This window comes from Bos indicus x Bos taurus, chromosome 9, assembly GCF_003369695.1.
Source record: "Bos indicus x Bos taurus breed Angus x Brahman F1 hybrid chromosome 9, Bos_hybrid_MaternalHap_v2.0, whole genome shotgun sequence".
In the NCBI taxonomy this organism is placed as follows: Eukaryota; Metazoa; Chordata; class Mammalia; order Artiodactyla; family Bovidae; genus Bos; species Bos indicus x Bos taurus.
In genome coordinates, this window is record NC_040084.1 from 69,313,197 (window position 1) to 69,336,726 (window position 23,530).

A 23,530-nucleotide genomic window follows, 5' to 3' on the forward strand; every position below is an offset into this window, starting at 1 on the left:
GGAGCCCTTGCAGATCTCTGGAGTTTTTTCTCTGCAGCCCTCATTTCTCTGGCACTCTGTCCCATGAGCTCCAGATGCGTTGGTCTTTCTATTCTTGGCTTTTTTTTTTCTGAACCTAGTGTGATGACTGGGCTCCATCTGGGTTTATCTTCCTTGAATAGGGGCCTTGACACCCAGGGATGTAAGCTGGTTAATCAAAGGGCTCACCTTGTTTTTTTCTCATCTCTAAGGGATCACTCATCTTCACTGCCAGGTGTACAGCATTTTACAAACCGTTGTTTTGTATATTTTGTCCTTGTTTTTCCCGGTCATTTCAGATGGGAGGGTAAATCAGATTCCTGTTATTCTATGTTGGTTGGAAGCAGAAGTTTTGGATATGAGGAGTTACAGATAAACTAGTTCATTATATATATATGGGTGTCACTGGGATATTGCATGAAATCAGCATCATAAAGTCAGTTATTTTATTATTATTAAATATTTCCTTTTCCAATTGTTGCTTTTGTGTGCTTACCCAAAGTTTTTTTTTTTTTTTTTGAATTCTATTTTTAAATCTTTAGTTGGAGGGTAATTGCTTTACAAAGTTGTGTTGATTTCTGCCGTATGCCAAACTTTGACATTATTGCAGATATAACCGTCATAATGTATTTGGCATCATACACGTTGTAGTTTTTCCTCTCTTAAAAATAATATCTCAAGCCAGTATATTACCTTCGTTGTAGAATAATTTATTTTTTGAGTTGCCATTTTTATAATTAAAGACAGCCACAGTAGCATTTTTTGTTTACATTTTAATTTTATTGGAGTATAGTTGATTTACATTGTTGTAAATCAGTTAGTTTCAGGTGTACAGCAGAGTGATTCAGTTCAGTTCAGTTCAGTCACTCAGTCGTGTCCGATTCTTTGCGACCCCATGAATCACAGCACACCAGGCCTCCCTGTCCATCACAAACTCCCGGATTCATTCAGACTCATGTCCATCGAGTCAGTGATGCCATCCAGCCATTTCATCCTCTGTCATCCCCTTCTCCGCCTGCCCCCAATCCCTCCCAGCATTAGAGTCTTTTCCATTGAGTCAGCTCTTCTCATGAGGTGGCCAAAGTACTGGAGTTTCAGCTTCAGCATCATTCCCTCCAAGGAAATCCCAGGGCTGATCTCCTTCAGAATGGACTGGTTGGATCTCCTTGCAGTCCAAGGGACTCTCAAGAGTCTTCTCCAACACCACAGTTCAAAAGCATCAATTCTTTGGCGCTCAGCTTTCTTCACAGTCAAACTCTCACATCCATATATGACCACAGGAAAAACCATAGCCTTGACTAGATGGACCTTTGTTGGCAAAGTAATGTCTTTGCTTTTGAATATGCTATCTAGGTTGGTCATAACTTTCCTTCCAAGGAGTAAGCGTCTTTTAATTTCATGGCTGCAGTCACCATCTGCAGTGATTTTGGAGCCCCAAAAAATAAAGTCTGACACCGTTTCCACTGTTTCCCCATCTATTTCCCATGAAGTGATGGGACCAGATGCCATGATCTTCGTTTTCTGAATGTTGAGCTTTAAACCAACTTTTTAACTCTCTACTTTCACTTTCATCAAGAGGCTTTTTAGTTCCTCTTCACTTTCTGCCATAAGGGTGGTGTCATCTGCATATCTGAGGTTGTTGATATTTCTCCCAGCAATCTTGATTCCAGCTTGTGTTTCTTCCAGTCCAGCGTTTCTCATGATGTACTCTGCATAGAAGTTAAATAAGCAAGGTGACAATATACGACCTTGACGTACTCCTTTTCCTATTTGGAACCAGTCTGTTGTTCAATGTCCAGTTCTAACTGTTGCTTCCTGACCTGCATACAGATTTCTCAAGAGGCTGATTCAGTTATACATGTATTTATTCCTTTTTAGATTCTTTTCTCATATAAGGTATCATATAGTAGCATTTTAAAGCTTCTTTTTATTTTCTTCAGATGCTGCAAAAAGGACGTTTCAAGAAAAAGGTATCTTGGCAGGAGAAAGCAGAACTTTTAAGCCTCATTTGACCTTCATGAAATTGTCCAGGTTACCATGGCTCCGGAAGAAGGTGAGTGGACATTTTATTATCAGCCTTGTTTCACCACCCACAGCATGAGTGACATGTGTAGTGGTTTTCGACATCCCTGCCACTATTGCTCCTGGGATTCCAGTTGGATTTGGTTCCAATTCCCAAGGATGCTGAGTTGGCTCATGAGGCTCCATGGAGGCCATTACTGCTGTCTCCTCCTTTGCCTCTGTGGCTGTTAGCTGCACACTGACCATTACTTAACTGCTGCTTCATCTGTTGCTACATCTTGCTTCATCCCTTGAAAAGCCTTGGGGGGTGGAGCCAGAGTTGGGTTTTGCTGCGTTATTGTCTTCTGATTGTTTGCAGCCTGCTGCCTTCAAAGCTTCCTCCACTGGCTTGCATACACTGGTGCTGCTCCCTGTAGCTGGGTTCTTCAAGGTGGGACATGCTCTGCTCCCCTCCCCACTTTTATGTAACTCTTTCGAAGTTTCTACAAAGCCACTGCTCTTTTCAGCAGTTGTTTCCACTGAGGGCGTGGAGCAGGTGTTGCAGGGACTGGGCAAGAGGGTAACAGAAGGGCCGCCCTCCCTAGCTCAGTATTTGAAAGTACTTGTCCCTGGGAATGGTCAGCAGTGACACAAGCCAGGGGACATGTCTTTTGACTTCCCCTATCTCAGGGCGACTTGCTGCCTTCCTAAGCCATTGCCTTCTTCTTCAGAGGCTGGAGGCACTTTGAATTTTTGTCTGGAGTCACAAGCAATTCTCCTAGAATCCTAAGGGCACCCTTCCTTGTTTCTCCCATTTCAGCCTAGGGAGGTTGTCATGCGAATTAAAGCATCTGCTGAGCTGCTCTGATGTACCAGAGTTTTGGAGATGGGCGTGCAGATTAGTATTCGCTCCTGCTCTCCATAACCCTTTGCTGCAGTTCAGACTTGATTTGCAGCTCTATAAATGAAGGTCATGTTTATTAGTAAGTAGATCTTTTTTCTAAATTCGACAATTTGTATTTAACGTCTGGGCTCAGAAAGTCTTTTTGGTCCTGTAAAACATGTGTTTGGGTGGTTGGCCATCCTGTGCTTATGAGTTTACTACAAACTTTTGTAAAAATCACCTTATCCTCCAGTATCTTGCATGTTTTTTTTCTCTATGCTCAAATTAAATAATAACTGTATTAGATACCATTCCAGAATATTTAGGTAGAAATAATTTGTGTATATCATAGATTTTGGAATTAGGAATGATGAAAACTGACAAAACTTGTAGACTGACAGTTGACTCTTTTACTCATTATCTTTCTTATCTTGCTTTCACGTGGATTGTCCTCTTCCCAGTGGTTTCAAACTTAATCCCAGAATGACAAATCAGTGGTGAAGGTAATGCCCACATTTCAAAATGTTTCTGTCTTTATTAACTTTGAAATGAGAGCACCCAAGGATGTTTATCAAAGGGATGCTTAAATTAACTCTAGAATTTATATTTCAACATTTCAGACTGCATGCATTTTAAGTGATTTCTTGACAGATGATTTCACGGAGTCTGCTCCTTTTACTCTATAGAAAGGGGATCTGAGACTCAGAGGTTAAGTGGCTGAAATGAGATCACACTGTTCTCAGTTGCAGAGCCCCATCCAGAATCTATTTTCTTCTCTAATTCTCTTCTGGGTTTTCATTCTGGGTCCACTCATTTACAAGGGTGAGACCATTGATAAAGTCAATAATGGAATGTATTACCAACATTCAGTTTACTTAAGGTTGATAATGAAATAAAAGGGTAGAGGGATATTGAATAATTTTTTTTTCACTCATATTAAGAAGTTTGTGTCATTTCAAGTACTTATATTTTAAAAGTTATTTTAATTATAAAAGTGTTAGATGAATATATGCTTACTGAAAAAAATCTATCTACATACAGACCTACAGAGTGAAAGATAAATTTTTTTCCCTCATCACCAATCTCTCACTCCCTTCCTCCCAATATCATTTCTCTTTTAGGTACCATTACTAGTATATCCTTCTGGCCTTTTCTTATTCCCTGCAAACAAAACTCTCCTTCAAATAAAAAACTCTCCTTCAAATTTCCTGATATGGAACTTCCTCTGCTCCAGTATGGTATTCTGGTTCTCAAACTAGAGAATTAAGTTTTCTAATTGAGATTCTGGGAAACATGGTTTTTTGTGTTTTTTTTTTTTTGACAATTATATGTTTTTCTAACACCAGGAGGCATTTACATATATATGTTAGTTGTCCATATTCTTAGTTTCATGAAATTCTAGTGGAATATATCTCATAAGGGAGTAGTAAAAGTAGTATGCTTTTTTTTTTTGACTGGGCTGTGCAGCTTGCGGGATCTTAGTTCCCTGACCAGGGATTGAACCCATACCCTCAGCAGTGAAAGAATGGAGTCTTATGCACTGGACTGCCAGGGAATTCCCTTGAAAGTAGTTTTGTATATCTTCAAGCTATTTTGATTATCACTATGTTTTCAAAGGGCTTCCCTGGTGGCTCAGAGGTTAAAGCGTCTGCCTGCAATGCAGGAGACCAGGGTTCGATCCCTGGTTCGGGAACATCCCCTGGAGAAGGAAGTGGCAACCCACTCCAGTATTCTTGCCTGGAGAATCCCATGGAGGGAGGAGCCTTGTAGGCTACAGTTCACGGGGTCTCAAACAGTAGTTTTTTAAATCAAATGAATGAAGCCTCAGAAAAGCTTCTTTAAATTATTTTGTCTCTGAATAGCTAAAATTCAACTTGTTTGTATCATTTCTTCAGAGTATGTTTGTTTCTCATGGTTAGACTCTATTTGTTTTGGTCAGTGCTTTTTATAGTGCTTTATTTTGGGTTTATTTTTCACACTGAGTGACCTTGTGTTGGTATTTCTGTGATTTGACATTGTAGAAACTGGTTTGTTAGAAGTGTGTGCTAACACTTGGTGGCAGAAGAAGACCAGTTTCAAATCAAATATGCATCTTAAGGCAGATCCAGATTCTTTGAGCAATAAATGCACTCTTTTCATGAATAGAACAGTTGTGTTTAATCATAAATTATTTTTTGGACTTCTTGGATATTTTTCCTGCGTTATAACTCTTTCAAATTACTAATATAGCACTTAAACTATCAAAGCTATAGGTTATTAATTGGCCCTTTCTTATAGCAGTGTTTCACAAAGTCAGACAATGAGAGAACTTTAGAATGAAAGAAATGATCTTCTTTGAAATTGTTTGCTCCCTTTTTCACTTGGACTGGTTTGCTTTGAGTGCAGAGTTTGATATGCACATAGCTAAGGACAGAAGGGTAGTTATTGGACCCTACGATGATGAGGTTGGGGAAAGTAGGGAAGATCCCCTGGAGAAGGGCATGGCAACCCACTCCAGTATTCTTGCCTGGGAAATCCCATGGACAGAGGAACCTGGTGGACTACAATCCATCAGGTCACAAAAGTTGCACATGACTCTGAAGGTATGCAACAAAAGAGGGCCTGCCAGGTTGCACTGCCTCTGTCTTCTTTTCTGAAAGAAGGCACTTTAGGTGCCCTTGGTAAGAGCAGACTTTTATTATTCCAGACAAAAACTGATCTTAGAAATATCCTTGGTATAAGTTAAAGCAAGTCTGATTCACAAGATGGCAGAGTAGAAGGACGTGAGCTCATCTTTTCCTGTGAGAACTCCAATATTGCAACTAACTGCTGAACATTCATCAACAGGAGAATGACTGATCACTTGGATCACAGCCTTGTCTAACTCAATAAAACTATGAGCCATGCCATGTAGAGCCACCCAAGATGGACAGCTCATGGTGGAAGGTACTGACAAAATGTGGTCCACTGGAGAAGGGAATGGCAAACCACTTTAGTATTCTTGCCTTGAGAACCCTGTGAACAGTATGAAAAGGCAAAAAAAATATGACATTGAAAGATGAACTCCCCAAGTCAGTATGGCCAATATGCTACTGGAGAAGAGTGGAGAAATAGTTCCATAAAGAATGAAGAGGCTGAGGCAAAGCAAAAATAGCACTCAGTTTTGGATGTGACTGGTAATACGGAAATAAAGTGCAATACTGTAAAGAACAATATTGCATAGGAACCTGGAATGTTAGGTCCTTGAATCAAGGTAAATTGGAATTGGTCGAACAGGAGATGGCAAGAGTGAACATTGACATTTTAGGAATCAGTGAACTAAAATGGACTGGAATCGGTGAATTTAATTCAGATGACCATTATATCTACTACTGTGGGCAAGACTCTTCAAAGAAATGGAGTAGCCTTTATAGCCAACAAAATGCAGTACTTGGGTGCAATCTCAAAAATGACAGAATGATCTCTGTTTGTTTCCAAGGCAAACCATTCAGTATCACAAAAATCCAAGGCTATGTGCCAACCACTAATATTGAAGAAGCTGAAGTTGAATGGTTCTGTGACAACCTACAAGGTCTTCTAGAACTAACACCAAAAAAAGTTGTCCTTTTCATCATAGGGGACTGAAATGCAAAAGTAGGAAGTCAAGAGATGATACCTGGAGTAACAGCCAAGTTTGGCCTTGGAGTACAAAATGAAGCAGGGCAAAAGCTAACAGAGTTTTGCCAAGAGAACACACTGGTCATAGTAAACACCCTCTTCCAAAAACACAAGAGATAACTCTACACATAGACATCACCAAATGGTCAATAGCGAAATCAGATTGATTATATTCTTTGAAGCCAAAGATGGAGAAGCTCTATACAGTCAGCAAACAAGACCAGGAGCTGACTGTGGCTCAGATCATGAACTCCGTATTGCCAAATTCAGACTGAAATTGAAGAAAGTGGGGAAAACCATTAGACCATTCAGGTATGACTTAAATCAAATCCCTTAGGATTATACAGTGGAAGTGACAAATAGATTGAAGGGATTAGATCTGATACATAGAGTGCCTGAAGAACTATGGATAGAAATTCGTAGCATTGTACAGGAGGTGGTGATCAAAACCATCCCCAAAAAGAAGAAATGCAAAAAGGCAAAGTGGTTGTCTGAGGAGGCCTTGCAAATAGCTGAAAAAAGAATAGAAGTAAAAGGCAAAGGAGAAAAGGAAAGATATATTCATCTGAATGTAGAGTTCCAAAGAATAGCAAGGAGAAATAAGAAAGCCTTCCTCAGTGATCAATGCAAAGAAATAGAAGAAAAGAATAAAATGGGAAAGACTAGAGATCTCTTCAAGAAAGTAAGAGATACCAAGGGATTATTTCTTGCAAAGATGGGCACAATAAAGGACAGAAATGGTATGGACCTAACAGAAGCAGAAGATATTAAGAAGAGGTGGCAAGAATACACAGAAGAACTGTAAAAAAAAGATCTTCATGACTCAGATAACCACGATGGTGTGATCACTCACCTACAACCAGACATCCTGGAATGTGAACTCAAGTGGGCCTTAGGAAGCATTACTATGAACAAAGCTATTGGAGACAATGGAATTCCAGCTGAGCTCTTTCAAGTCCTAAAAGATGATGCTGTGAAAATGCTGCATTCAATATGCCAGCAAATTTGGAAAACTCAGCAGTGGCCACAGGACTGGAAAAGGTCAGTTTTCATTCCAATCCCAAAGAAAGGCAATGCCAAAGAATGCTCAAACTACTGTACAATTGTACTTATTTCACACGCTAGCATGTGTACTTATTTCACACATGCTCAAAATTCTCCAAGTCAGGCTTCAACAGTATGTGAATCGTGAACTTTCAGAAGTTCAAGGTGGATTTAGAAAAGGTAGAGGAACTAGAGGTCAAATTGACAACATCTGTTGGATCATAGAAAAAGCAAGAGAGTTCCAGAAAACATCTACTTGTACTTTATTGACTACGTTAAAACCTTTGACTGTGTGGATCACAGCAAACTGTGAAATTTCTTAAGGAGATGGGAATACCAGAGCACCTGACCTGCCTTCTGAGTAATCTGTATGTGGGTCAAGAAGCAACAGTTAGAACTGGACATGGAACAACAGACTGGTTCCAAATTGGGAAAGGAGTATGCCAAGGCTGTATATTGTCACCTTGCTTATTTAACTTATATGCAGAGTACATGATGTGAAATGCTGGACTGGATGAAGTACAAGCTGGAATTAAGATTTCCAGGAGAAATATCAATAACCTCAGATATGTAGATGACACCACCCTTATGGCAGAAAGTGAAGAGGAACTGAAGAGCCTCTTGATGAAAGTGAAAGAGGAGAGTGAAAAAGCTGGCTTAAAACTCAACATTCATAAAAGGAAGATCATGGCATCTGGTCCCATCCCTTCATGGCAAATAGATGGGGAAACAGTGGAAATAGTGAGAGACTTTATTTTCTTGGGCTCCAGAATCACTGCAGATGGTGACTGCAACTATGAAATTAAAAGACCCTTGCTCCTTGGAAGAAAAGCTATGACCAACTTAGCATATTCAAAAGCAGAGACATTACTTTGCCAACAAAGGTCCATCTATTCTAAACTATGGTTTTTCTAGTAGTCCTGTATGCCTGTGAGAGTTGGATCATAAAGAAAGCTGAGCGCTGAAGAAATAATGCTTTTGAACTATGGTGTTGGAGAAGACTCTTGAGAGTCCCTTGGACTGCAAGGAGATCCAACCAGTCCATCCTAAAGGAAGTCAGTCCTGAATATTCATTAGAAGGATTGATACTGAAGTCGAAGCTCTGATACTTTGATTACCTGATGCGAAGTACTGACTCATTAGAAAAGACCCTGATGTGAGAAAGATTGAAGGCAGGAGGAGAAGGGGATGACAGAGGATGAGATGGTTGGATTGCATCACTGACTCGATGGTGACTCAAAAGCTTACTTTTGAGTAAGCTCTGGGAGTGGATGATGGACAGGAGAGCCTGGTTTGCTGCAGTCCTTGGGGCTGCAAAGAGTTGGACGTGACTGAGCAACTGAACTGACGTTAAAGCAGATTGTTTCAGTAACCTATTCCTGGATCTCCCAATGCCTAACAACTTAAAAATTTTAGTTGTTTTTGAGTCTCTTTTCATATTATCAAGTGCACTTAGTTCTGAAGCTGTAATATGGAATTCTCTTTGGATTTTTCTTAGTTAAAAATCAATAAGTGAAAACACAATACAGTATCTCTTTTTGCTTTAATTTTTTTAAAGCTAAAAAAGTGGTGCAATCTACTGTGAGATGGAATTGTAATTTCTTCTGAGAGTCTAGGTGCCATTAGTCAACTGTGTCATCTATTGTGTGTCAGAGCACTATATATAGCAACTGACTTCAGTTTTGTTTCTAAGGCATTTTTCAGCTTCATGCTGTTCTGTTGTCTGTTTCTGTGTTTTGAGATAAACCTAAGTATGCCTTTTAATTGTTTAAAAATTGGAAATGCTGTCTTCAAAAGTAGACTCACTAAATGTTCATTTGTAACCTTTCAGTAATTTATACATCTTTGAACATTGAAATATATAGGAAATAATAAGCAGAAAGCAATATTATTTTTAAGGAAGAATTCTGGAATTTGATTCATGTCAAAATACCAAAATGGCTTCCTGATTGACCTTTATTCTGTTAAGAGATTTTGAAAAATTTGAAAACTCTAGAAGAAATGACCCAGTCAACCTAATATTATTAAGTCTGTGCAGAGTGGAATGGAGATTTGAAATAAGTGTTTTCATTGACATTTCCTGAAAGTTTTATCTCAGGACATCTCTCAGGATTTTATGTGAGGTAAGGATTCTGTGATCAAGTGCATGTTAGCAGTGATGGGTTAAAGTTAATCTGAGTCTTTATTTCAGGATTTCTTAGGATCTCCAAAACGTGAAGGTTTACTGTGAACCTTAAGAGCTTCTAACAACAAAAGTTTAATTTTTTGCCGCTGGGTCATCTGTGGTTCTGTTGCACGTTGTCTTTATTCAAGACCTTGGTTTAGCAGCTTACATCTAGGACTTCACTGGCCTTTGACTGAAGGAAGAGAGAGATGGTGATAAACAGCTGAAAGTTTCTGCTAAGAAGTGACGCACGTCATTCCTCGTCATGTCTTATTGGCCAAAGAAGGTCACATGGTCCTTTCCGGGTTCAACAGAGCAGGATATAAAACCCACTTGCAGCAAAGGACACCACAAGAAGGGCAGTGGATATTTTTAACATTATACATCCTACCTGAGCATCATTTCCTAAATGTACTTGATAAGCGTGGCCTTTTTTTCATCTCCCATGTTTTAGCACATCATTTAGGCAACGCTGGTCTTGATCATTCAGGCTTAAATGATACCTTTTCTTCAAACATACAGATTCACTGGCCAGTTTACTTACTGTTGAGCATTTGTATCCCAAGGCAAGATTCTGATTTAAATGCCATTAAAAAAAAACAGTTTTAGAGCTAGGATTAAAAGATGCAATAATGAAGTATTTGAGGTAATTAGAGTTGCATGAGTTAGCCTTCAGTTCAGTCCAGTTACTCAGTCCCCGTGTCCTCTTTGTGATCCCATGAACCGCAGCACATTCAGCCTCCCTGTCCATCACTTGAGTTCACCTAAACCCATGTCCATTGAGTCAGTGATGCCATCCAACCATCTAACCCTCTGTCGTCCCCTTCTCCTCCTGCCCTCAATATTTCCCAGCATCAAGGTCTTTTCAAATGAGTCATGCAGATGTATAACTAGTTTTGGAGAAGGCAATGACACCCCACTCCAGTGCTCTTGCCTGGAAAATCCCATGGACAGAGGAACCTGGTGGGCTGCCATCTCTGGGGTCACACAGAGTCGGACATGACTGAAGCGACTTAGCAGCAGCAGCAGCAAACTAGTTTACACTGGAATTTTATTTCCAATCCTAAATATCAAAGGATTTACTTTGACCATTTATTAGAACCATATTCTGCCAAGGAAAGGTACCTCAAAAACAGAATAATACTAAATTACTCAATTCTTCCAACTGATAAGCCCTATAAATTAAAGATGAATAATATTGCTCTTTTCTCTTTGCAAGGGCAAAAATTCACATTATCTGTAGTTAAAGACTTAAGACATCTAGCTCGTATCACCTATAGCAACATTTTATATGTTATTTATTTTATTTTTGGTTGCGCTCGGCCTTCCTTTCCTGGGCTTTCTCTAGGTGCGGAAAGCAGGGCTACTGTTTAGTTGGAGTGTGCAGGCTTCTCATTGCAGTGGCTTCTCTTTTCGCAGAACACGGGCTCTTAGTTTATGGGCTTCAGTAGTTGCAGCACATAGTCTCAGTAGTTTTTGTGCAAAGGCTTAGTTGCTCTGTGGCCTGTGGAATCTTCCTGGACCAGGGATCGAAACCATGGCCCCTGTATTGGCAGGCAGATTTCCATCCACGGTACCACCAGGGAAGTCCAACGTTTTTAATTGTTAGTAAACTCTATGACATCATTTTGGAGACCCATCTTTAAGGCCTTATAAGTACATCGTGTCTTTACATTGACCTCAAGCTGATGGCCAGTGTGTGAAGGTACTTTTCTTCCTTCCTTGGCTACAGCCTTCTCTACAGCTGAATTTGATTCTGATTTGTTACATAACTTTATTTAGAGCAGAACATTTCATTCAGAGTGGTTTCACTTTTGTCTCCAGCACAGCTGTGAGATCTTAATCAGCCATTACCTGGGAGAATGTTCTGTGACTTTCTCTAGTGGTCCTGGACCTTTAGCAGCATCCCTCCTCCCCCACCTTCATACTCCATCCTGTTTTCATGACTTGGTCCCTTTGGATTCCATCTTGCTCCTCGTCCTCCCTGACCTATCCTGATAATCAAGAGAATCATAAACAGGACCTTGTGCTCTTGATTTCCAGTGCAGATATGGGGGCAGTAGTCTCCTGGTAATTAGCTGAGTGGATACGAAAATCATGTGAAACATATTTCCCAACAGATTGTAACTTTCTATCAGGTATATCCCTACAGGCATGTGCTTAAATTGTACACAATGGGGATGAGGTCTACATGCAGGTAATGGTGTCAGGTTTGGCTGGTCTAGGTTTCCTGGGTGATGAACATACTGGGTAGAGCAGAAAAGCAAGTGGAATATGCCAGTGTTTATGATCTTTGGCAAACTATCATCCTAACTATCAGCAAACTATCAGCCAGGCTGCCCTGTCCATCACCAACTCCCAGAGCTTACTCAAACTCATGTCCATAGAGTCAGTGAAGCCATCCAACCATCTCATCCTCTGTCGTCCCTTTTACCTCCTGTCTTCAATCTTTCCCAGCATCAGGGTCTTTTCCAGTGAGTCAGTTCTTCCCATCGGGTGGCCAAAGTATTGGAGTTTCAGCTTCAGCATCAGTCCTTCCAATGAATATTCAGGACTGATTTCCTTTAGGAGGGACTGGTTGAATCTCCTTATAGTCCAAGGGACTCTCAAGAGTCTTCTCCAACACCACAGTTCAAAAGCATCAATTCTTTGATGCTCAGTTTTCTTTATAGTCCAATTCTCACATCCGTACTTAACTACTAGAAAAACCATAGCTTTGGCTAGATGGACCTTTGTTGGAAAACTAATGTCTCTGCTTTTTAATATGCTGTCTGGGTTTGTCGTAGCTTTTTTTCCAAGGAGCAAGCATCTTTTAATTTCATGGCTGCAGTCACCATCTGCAATGATTTTGGAGCCCCCAAAAATAAAGTCTCTCACTGTTTCCATTGTTTCCCCATCTATTTGCCATGAAGGGATGGGACCAGATGCCATGACCTTAGTTTTCTTAATGTTGACTTGTAAGCCAAGTGATGTTTATCAGTTCAGTTCATTTCAGTTCAGTCACTCACTCGTGTCCGACTCTTTGTGACCCCGTGGACTGCAGCATGCCAGGCCTCCCTGTCCATCACCAATTTCCAGAGTTTACCAAAACTCATGTCCATTGAGTCTGTGTTGCCATCCAAACATCTCACCCTCTGTTGTCCCCTTCACCTCCTGCCTTCAATCTTACTGAGCATCAATGATGTCTATGGATGCATATAAAAGATTTTGCCAGTGTGTATATAATCCCTGCTACATTGTCTAAGTTTTCAGTTCTCATTTAGGTTGGATCTGAGGCTATAGTTTGGTCTAAAATTCTGTCTGTGGATAATCCAATCGATTTATATGAATGATTCCATACTTCTGACCTCTAGGCTATAAAAGCAGAACACATTCAACCACAATATATGTATGTTGCAGTATATAGGCCAGTGTTACAGGACAAGTTAAAATTATTCATTAGGATTTTTCATGAACTTATTTCTGAATGAGCTTTTGCAGAACAGCTTCACTGTCATTTTTCGTTGTTAACATCCTGGGAATTTCTTGCACCAGTGACTTGCTGATATTTACTTACTTAATGTTGAGAGAACTGTTGATTAAATGGAAAGCTATTGCAATGAAGAATGAAAACATCTTAAATAGAGTTATAAGTTTATAGTTCGTAATTGGGAAGAAATTTGGTGACTGGATATTTTATGTTTTATCTTTAGTTTATAGAAATAAATGGTTACATTGGTAAATTCAGGAGAACATGTTATTATTTGCTCCAAAGAGCAAAATATTAGGAAAACAGATGTGATTAGGAGGAGTAGGATATAACTTGTTTACACTTGAGTAACTCTAGGCTGCACTGAGCCAAGAACACAGCTGGACTTTGATCAAGGGGAGTTGAGGTTCCAGCTGAGATTGGGCTGTCTAGGGAGCATTCCTAGATGCCTTAGTTATGAGTTTCTGCTTCATTGAAATGAAAAAATTCAGTTCAGTCACTCTGTCCTGTCTGACTCTTTGCAGCCCCATGGACTGCAGCATGCCAGGCTTCCCTGTCCAACACCAACTCCCGGAGCTTACTCAAACTCATGTCCATAGAATCAGTGAAGCCATCCAACCATCTCATCCTCTGTTGTCCCCTTCTCCTCCTGCTTTCAGTCTTTCCCAGCATCAGGGTCTTTTCCAGTGAGTCAGTTCTTCCCATCAGGTAGCCAAAGTATTGGAATTTCAGCTTCAGCATCAGGCTTTCCAATGAACACCCAGGACTAAACTCCTTTAGGATGAACTGATTGGGTCTCCTTGCTGTCCAAGGGACTCTCAAGAGTCTTCTCCAACACCACAGTTCAAAAGCATCAATTCTTTGGCGCTCAGCTTCCTTTATAGTGCAACTCTCACATCCATACATGACTACTGGAAAAACCATAGCTTTGACTAGATGGACCTTTGTTGGCAAAGTAGTGTCTCTGCTTTTCAATATGCTATGTAGACTGGTCATGGCTTTTCTTCCAAGGAGCAAGAATCTTTTAATTTCATGGCTGCAGTCACCATCTGCATTGATTTTGGAGCCCCCGCAAAATGAAGTCTGTCACTGTTTTCATTGTTTCCCCATCTATTTGCCATGTAGTGATGGGGCCAGATGCCATGATATTAGGTTTCTGAATGTTGAGGTTTAAGCCAGCTTTTTCACTTTCCTCTTTCACTTTCATCAAGAAGCTCTTCAGTTCTTTGCTTTCTGCCATAAGAATGGTATCATCTGCATATCTGAGGTTATTGATGTTTCTTTCTCCTGGCAATCTTGACTCCAGCTTGTGCTTCATCTAGCCCAGCATGTCTCATGATGTACTCTGCATATAAGTTAAATAAGCAGGGTGACAGTATACAGCCTTGACGTACTCCTTTCCCTATATGGAACCAGTCTGTTGTTCCATGTCCAGTTCTAACTGTTGCTTCTTGACCTGCATACAGATTTCTCAGGAGGCTGGTAAGGGGGTCTGGTATTCCCATCTCTTGAAGAATTTTCCACAGTTTGTTGTGATCCACACAGTCAAAGACTTTGACATAGTCAATAAAGCAGAAGTAAATGTTTTTCTGGAACACCCGTGTGTTTTTGATGATCCAACGGATGTTGGCAATTTGATCTCTGCTTCCTCTGCCTTTTCTAAATCTAGCTTGAACATCTGGAAGTTCACGATTCATGTAGTGTTGAAGCCTGGCTTGGAGAATTTTGAGCAGTACTTTGCTAGCGTGTGAGATGAGTGCAATTGTGTAGTAGTTTGAACATTCTTTGGCATTGGAATGAAAACTGACCTTTTCCAGTCTTGTGGCCACTGCTGAGTTTTCCATATGAGAAATGAGAAAAGCCACATGCAAATATCAGAAACAGTTATATGGCCAAACAGCATATGTTTTCTTATGCTCTACTTGAGAAATCTTGAGGAGGAATTGAGGTTTGCTAAGTAGACAAAGAATGAGCCTAGATGGGAGCAGTCTGCGTTGTAAATAAAGGTATTGTAACCTCCCTGTGCTTTTGCATTGTCTGTGACTTTGAGAACTTCCCTGAGTGCCCTCAACATGTTCTTTTCCGGTTAACATGACATTCATAGTCAGTGTAAATGGGCTAACTGCAACCAAATTCGTGTTTCTGCCTCTGATCTTTTTGATTCCAGCAACTCATAAAAACAATACCACAAAGCAATGCCGCATATTCTCTTGGTGCTTTTTGTGAAGTGGCTTGTTTTACTGGGAGTTGTCTATCACCTCTTCTCTGACAGCTTTCCTTGCCACTTGATACCCCCAAGGATCATCCATCTCTTCTCAGTGTTAGGACAGCGAGAAGTAGGTGTCAACAACAGATTCAAAACATAGCTGTAGTGGCTTTGTTTCTACTTACTACTTGCTGAAAGGTGCAGTATTGTAAATGTTAGATATAATGCTGGGGTAAAGAGTTTCTACTTTTTCTTTCTCTAAAGCCTGAAGATTAAACAAAGCAGTAGTGCTAAACGCAAGTATATAAATAGAGGGATTAAGGGGATGACCTCTCTGAAAAGCCTCATGGTGAGATGCATAGATGCTCTAGCATTAAGTAAGTTAAAAAGAAGAACTGAGAAATACTGGATGCTGAAACAAACAGCTGGTTTAAAAAATGCAGATAATCTCTGCCTGTGTTTTAGTTGATTATTTGCATGTTAGCAGTAGAGGAATTCTTCTTACAGTCTGGATACTTCGGATAATTTTTACCGTGTGTAAGTAACATTACAAACTCTTTGCCATCTCCCTTTATAAAATTCATTTACTATGGATGTATAATTATCACTTTATTTATTAATACTAATGCAGCATATTAAATGTAGGTGTTTTAGATGCTACAAATTCTCAAAGCAATTTTCACATTGGTTTTAGCAATGATAGTATATATGATTATATCTTAAGAATGATTAGTATTCTTAGAATTTTAATCTTTTAAATAGTGAAAGAGCTTGAATATTGTCATTCTGTTCTTTTTCAATTTATTTGTGTTCTCCACTTACCCTGAATCTGAGTCCAAGCCCTCCCTCTTACTAGCTGTGTGTCCGTCAGTAAGTGACCTGATTTCTCTGTGAATCAATTTCCTTATCGGGGGATAATAATGGTACTAATCTCAGAGGGTTATTGCAGTTATTAACTGAGCTAATAAGTTCTTAGAGTAGTGCCTGTACATAGTAAATACTATGGAAGTATTTTCTAGTATTGTGAAACTGATGGTAGAAAGCATCATTTTTTTTTTTTTCAGATTGGTACAGATCAATGAGCAAAGTAGAACTGTTTTTTGTATTTCCCATCACTCGTTAACTTTTTCATCTCTGAAGTTACTGACAGGCCTGAGGCAGGGTGTTAGGGCTCCAGCCAGGGAGGAAATAGGCATTGCTAGACAGAGGGTCCAGGCACAGCCCAGGCTGACAGGCAGGCTGAGAGCAGCAGGAGGAGGAGATGGGAAAGCTGCAAGGCAGTTCTCAGCCAGGGATGCTAGGCACTGGATCTGAAACCACCATGCTATTCGAGAACACACTGGCTGTGTGGTGGAAACTCCTCATGTCTTTCCGTCCCTGTCATGAACAGGCTTGGATGGACTGAGCCTGAATGGGAGGGGTCTCCGTTTTCCCCACTGAGAGGGGCTGAGGGAAAGACTATAGCTGACAAGGAGGTCATCAAGTGTCTGTATCCGGGGAAAGATGGAAGTAAAACAGTACAAATAAGTGAAAAATGTAGTTTTGCCAAGAGACAGAGTCATTAAGAATTGTAAAGTAAGATTTGCTTCAGGGAAGCCCCTTGTGGATGGAGAATCTTTTTATAACTTTGAATCACCAATATGTAACTTTTCACTAGGAATAGTGATCATTAAGAATAAGTTTAGGGAATTTCCCTGATGGTCCAGTGGCTAAGACTCCATGTTTCCAATGCAGGGGGCACAGGTGCAATTCCTGGCCAGGGAACTAGATCCTGCATGCTGCAACTAAAATTTGGCACAGCAAAATAAAGAAACAGAGAGATGAATAAATATTAAGAAAAAATAAAATGTGTGGGCTCTCTGGGAAACAGAAAGTCACTGAAAACCCACTTTAAAAAATAATTTTAGTTTTCTAACTGGTATCATATCACTAAAGATATATAACTTTTTATCACTTATGAAAATGAACATAAAAGATTACCATTCTTTTATCAGCTGATGCCTAAAATGACAGGCCAGTTTGGATTGAGTCTTAATTTGCATCTTGAATTTTTATTTCATACCATTATCACAGAAAACATGCATTTCTTTCATAGCTGCTGGGTAACAGAAATAAACTATTGGAAAATAACAGAGCTCCAGGAATATCAAACTTAACCTCAAAAGGACACTTCTTTTCTTTTTGGTCTGATATGCAGCCTGTACATTTCTGCATCATGGAGGTTGTAATCATTATAATAAGATAACAAGTAACAGTATGAAATTATCTTTTATTATAAAAAAATTAACCTTCTTAACAAAACTGGCATCCCATTGTTTTTCTGATCACAATAACTTTGTTGTAGAAACTAAATTTGAATAATAAATATTTTATCTTTCAGAACCTTAGCTGAATGATTTTCACATTCAGATTGTTAACTAATATGAATTTTCTTATTTTGTGGCTGTTTACTTCCTAAATTGAAAATAGAGATGGATGCATAGGCTTATAAGACTGAGCCCTCTTTGGTACATATTAAATTTTGCACATCATGATATGATGAATGCTTCCTGAGTAAATAATACCCATGAGTTATCAGAAGCAGCCATCAGACGATTGTAAAAATACACTCTCAATGGCATTTTCCCTGTATTGGCTGTTTGGGTGCCAAGTAACAATCGAGAATGAAGTCCCTCCGGGTTTCATGGTCCATTGTATCAGAAATTATCATGTGGCTGTGAACAGCACTGATAGTTCTCCCTAAGCTATACCCGAAACTAGGCCAAAGGGAAGTAAAACTTCAGTCATTTCTGACGATTAATTAAGATAGTCTTGAACAAATTTTGTTTGATGTTTCTTGTCACTAATTTATTGTTTCAAAGTGTGACATTCTGTCTTTAAATTCCTATTTTCTCCTTCAGTGTTATGATGTATAATTGATAAGTCAGTTATATTGGTTACAGTTATCAATACAAAGCCTTAAAAATACACCCTGTTCCTTATTAGGCAAAAATAATTTTCAAGCATAGTAGTAGACAGTCACCAGGCATATTCAGCATTCCAGGATGCAGCACCCTTAGCATGGTTTTGTTGAAGATACCCTACATGTTGTTTGAAAGAATCCCAACTCTCTCAGCCTTTACAGGTCAGATTTTCCTGCCTCTAACCATTTTTGAGGCTTTTCTTTGCGCTTTCCTAATATGTTATGGGCTTCCCTGGTGGCTTAGATGGTAAAGAATCTGCCTGTAATGCAGGAGACCTGGATTCAATCCCTGGGTGGGAACATCCCCTGAAGAAGGAAATGGCATGGACAGAGGAGCTTGGTGGGCTACAGTCCGTGGGGTCACAAAGAGTCTAACATGACTTAAAGACTCAGCAACAACAACATGTTAAGCTTCCATCTTTTCTTTAAATGATGAGGTACCTTGGAAAGTGTCTGGGCTATGAAGAAGGGAAGCAAAGACTAATTTGTGGTCCAAAACCTGAAAACCATCTTTTTTAGCTTTAAAAATATAGCTTTGCAGTCTGATGTCCCTGGTAATAGTTTGAGAACCCTCTGGATCCATTTGGAAAATTAGAGGCTGCTTAATCTTACTATATAGATACCCAATTTTGATGTACTTGTTTATTTTTTTGAATGAAAGTCCTTTCCTTATTATGAAGGAGAAATACCACTTGCTGCCGCTGGATAGTGAGACTAATTCACGTAGATTTTACTAGAAAAGAAATATATTTCCAAGGGACAAAAGAGCCTTAAAAAAGCCCTGCAAAATATATTGTCAAACAAAAAATTCCCTGGAGAACAAGGACCATGCTAATATTATATAACAGACAAAGCTGTTCTGGATACTTTTATTATTGAAGATGTTTTCTGATCAGAGCATGTAACTTTTAGTACGTCCTAAGGTCTCCTGCCTCTTTGAACCACAGCTCTCTCTGTAAGTTATGGGTTAAAGAACTAAGTTCATTTCACTCTCCAGTAAAAAATAGCTTCTTGAGATTCATGTTGGAAGTCATCTGTGGAGAATTCTTACAAAAGAGTTGGTACTTACTTTTTGCTAAAACTAAATTAATTAGCCTAACAGATTAGAGTAGCTTTTATATTTCCTTTATTCCTTATTTTTTAAAAAAAATAGTGACATCTTACAAAACTGAAATGGAGATTATAGTGGCCATACAATGCTGGCAATGGTATCTTAAAAATTGAAGGTCTTAATTTTTCTGCTAAGTTATCACTGATCTTTTGTCTGTTCAAAGGGAATGAATGACACCCTTTCCCCATCCCATCCCCACACAACAAACACACACAAATGAAAAAGCATTTGAAAGAGAAATAAGATGGTCAGTTTCCATTTACTCAGAACTTTTCCCCCCTGAGATCTTACCTATGATTTTCAGTAGTCTTTCCTAATAATAATTATCTACAATATATTATAGCATTTACCATATTTCACTGTTTTAAGCACTTTTATAAATTGACTAATTTAGTGCATATAGCACTTAGAGGTAGGTATGATTGTTAGCCTCATCTTATGGATAAGGAAACTGAAATGAAGCCACATGGCTGAGAAGTGGCCAAGCAGGGACTTGCCCTCATGCACTAACTGACCCTCAGCATTAGGCTCTGCTGTCCCTCATGGACTTCTGCTCACCAAATCAAAAGAAATCCATTCATTTTCTTTCTTGCTGAACTCTGAATGAACAGCATTTGATGTTGTCAACTATTCTCTTCTTGAAACTTTATCCTCCTTTGCACTTGTGACAGTTGCTTATCGAGCCCTGCTTCATGTCAAGCACTGTTCTAGGGACTGAGGATGGTGGTGGTTTAGTTGCTAAGTCATGTCTGACTCTTGCGACCCCATGGACTGTGTAGCCTGCCAGGCTCCTCTATCCATGGGATTCTCCAGGCAAGTATACTGGAGTGGGTTACTATTTCCTTCTCCAGGTGATCTTCCCAAGCCAGGAATTGAACCCGGGTCTCCTGCATTGCAGGCAGATTCTTTACTGACTAAGCTATAAGGGAAGCCCATAAGCTATAAGGGACTGAGGATATATATTTCAGAGAATAAAAATCAGACAAAAATCCTTGTGTGGAGCTCCTATTCTAATGGAGAGAGACAGCTAGACAGACAGTGACATAAACATGAACTACATAATATATTAGAAGATGGTAAGTGCTATGGAGAAACATAAGTATGTATAGGGGGAGAAAGAGAGAGAGGGTTTGGGAGGGCTGCTTGGGGAGGAGGGATGGCGTGGTTAAGTGAAGCCCTATTGTTGTACAGTTGCTAAGTTGTATCTGACTCTTTACAATCCTATGGACTGCAGCCCACCAGGCCTCCCTGTCCCTCATTATCTCCTGGAGTTTGCCCAAGTTCATGTCCAATGAATCGATGATACTATCCAACCATCTCATCCTCTGCTGCCCTCTTCTCCTTTTGCCTTCAATCCTTCCCAGCATCAGGGTCTTTTCCAATGGGTCATCTGTTTGTGAACTTCAGCTTCAGCATTAGTCCTTCCATTGAGCATTCAGGGTTGATTTCTCTTAGGAGTGACTGGTTTGATCTCCTTGCTGTCCAAGGGGCTCTCAAGAATCTTCTCTCACACCACAATTCAAAAGCATCAATTTCTTAGGCATCTTTTTATATAAAAAGGTAATAAGTGAAGCCCTATTAAGAAAGTAATATTTGAGGAGAGAATTAAAGGAGATGAGGATGGACGATGAAGATATCTGGGGAGGAGCATTTCAGGAAGCAGGGACAGGCAGCACAGGGACTGTGAGGTAGGCTCTACCTGGCTTGTTCACAGAAGAGTGAGGAGGTTGGGGAGGCTGCTGAGGGATGAAGGCGAGAGTGGTGGACACGAGGCCCACGAGGTCCAGGGACAGCAGATCAGGACCCTGCAGGCGGGTTGGGGCAGTTTGGCTCCTCTGAGAAAAATGGAGACCCTTTGGAGAATTTTGAGCAGAGGATGACATGATCTGGGTGTATGTTTTCATAGGATCGGTTTGACTTCCAAAGAGAACACAGTCAGGAAGCTCTTGGGATAATCCAGGTGAAAGAAACAGAAGTGCTTGGACAGAGGTGGCAGGGGAGTGGTGAGAACTGGGTGTGTTTTGAAGGTAGAACCAACATGATCTGATTGGAAGTAGGGCTAAGGGAAAGAGGAGAATCAAGGATGACCCCAAGGTTTTCAGCCTGATCAAGTCGAACATGGTTGCTGTTAACTGAGGTGGGGAAGTCTGAGTGAAGTGGTTAGGAAAGATCAGGAGCTCAGTTGAAACACATAGCTCAACAAAAATATGTTTTATATATATATATATATATATTTTTTTTTTTTTTGGCTGAGGCATGTAGGATCTTAACTCGGAGAGAGTTCAACAATAAACATGTTCAACAATAAAGAATTGAGTGAATAAATTATATCTCCATATAATGGAATACTATATAGAAATATTTTTCACATTTATTTATTACTTATCAATATGACATATTAACTGAAAAAAGCTTATTATCAAATAGTACTCATGGTACAACTCATGCATAGGAAAAATAAAATATATAAAATTTTAGTAGTAGTTTGGTGTGATTTTAATTTTTTTTCTATCTGCATTTAAAGTTTTTTGGTGATTTTTGTGAATAAAAAGGGAAAGTGCATATTCTAATTATACTTTAGTAAGATTTATATAAGTATATATAAAGGAAGAAGGAAATGGCAACCCACTCCAGTACTCTTGCCTGGAAAATCCCATGGACAGAGGAGCCTGGTAGGCTACAGTCCATGGGGTTGCAAAGAGTTGGACACAACTGAGCTACTTTACTTTACTTTATATAAGTATAATTTGAAAATAACATACATGCATAGAGAAAGACTTGAAGAATATATATATATATATTTATATTTATATATATATAAACTATAAAATGTTACGTTCCATGTCATTGAAAATTTCTCCCATTTCTCCATTGTCTTTGGAGATGATTACTCTGTCCTTGATACCTCAAATTTCAACTTGATATACCTTATTAATTTTGCTCAACACTCTTCAATTTAAAAAAAAAAAATACAACTCATTCCAGGCAGAGAGACTTTAAAAACAACTTTACAGCAATTTTGTGGCATCCATTTTCAGATGCCAGCAGGCAAGACTGTATATCAAAATGTACTATCAGGTTCTAAGAAAGTGATAAAGATATGAATGGGTTGCCTAAATGAAATGATTGATTGATGTGATTTTGTCTTGTCATTTCAAGGGAGTGAAAAAAATAGACCCCAAATTATATGAAAAATTTATCGGCCATAGATTTGGAGAAGAAGTGGTACACTGTATAGATCTTTGCTCCATGCTGAAGAAAAAGCAAAGTAATGGCTATTATCACTGTGAGTCTTCAATTGTGATTGGTGAGTGGCATTTAAAAATTATTATCTTTGGTTTTGATTTCTTCAGCGTCATTTTGTTTTGGCAAAGTTTATGTTGTATGTTTTTCTCAGTGCCATATTTTCCTAAACATTATGTTTTGACAATAATACATTAAAAATTTTGTGGAACATATTTATTATTTATATTTATCAGTCAAGATTTCAGTACCAATAGTTTTTATGCTTCTGTGCTTTAAAATATAATCATCGTGAAGTCTTGAAATGTTGATTCAAAATTCATTTCAGTGTAATTTTATTTTGTGAATATAAAAAAAGCGTTTTCATCAGTGAAGGCCTATATGATCACAGCCTTCTATGCCAGCTATTTTCATCTTTGCTGCTTTTAATTAGGAATAGACTGTGCCAGGCCAGAAAGTTTCACTCTGAGAAGAAAAAGCATAGGTGGCCTGCAGAGATCGAAAACTTGTCTTTCAATTTTTTCCTTAAGAAAAATATGTTTTGAGGGGAGACCAAGATTCATGCATAAATGCTCTGTCATCTTATGAGAGAGATGGCTTGTGATGAGACAGATTCATACACAGTTATGTTTCCAAGTACAGAGCATGTACACCAAAAGAAGAATGTGAAAAACTAGAACAGGGGTATTTCTCGTTTGCAATGTGGCTGTCTTTCAAAGGAACCTGATCTGTTGTGATTGAAATTTACTATTTCAAGCTGGGCAATCTTCTTACAAAATTGTGAACTTCAAGA

At 39.2% G+C, this 23,530-nt stretch overlaps 1 protein-coding gene across 2 annotated transcripts in view; it reads left to right on the forward strand.

Annotated features, from left to right (window-relative positions):
- AKAP7 (A-kinase anchoring protein 7) overlaps positions 1–23,530 on the forward strand; it is a 122,491-nt gene that overhangs the window by 44,346 nt on the left and 54,615 nt on the right. For both annotated transcript variants that reach the window (XM_027551553.1, XM_027551552.1), the window contains exons 6-7: positions 1,959–2,071; positions 22,654–22,801. In XM_027551553.1, coding sequence (XP_027407354.1) covers positions 1,959–2,071; positions 22,654–22,801 — 261 coding nt within the window. The remainder of the gene's footprint in view (positions 1–1,958; positions 2,072–22,653; positions 22,802–23,530) is intronic.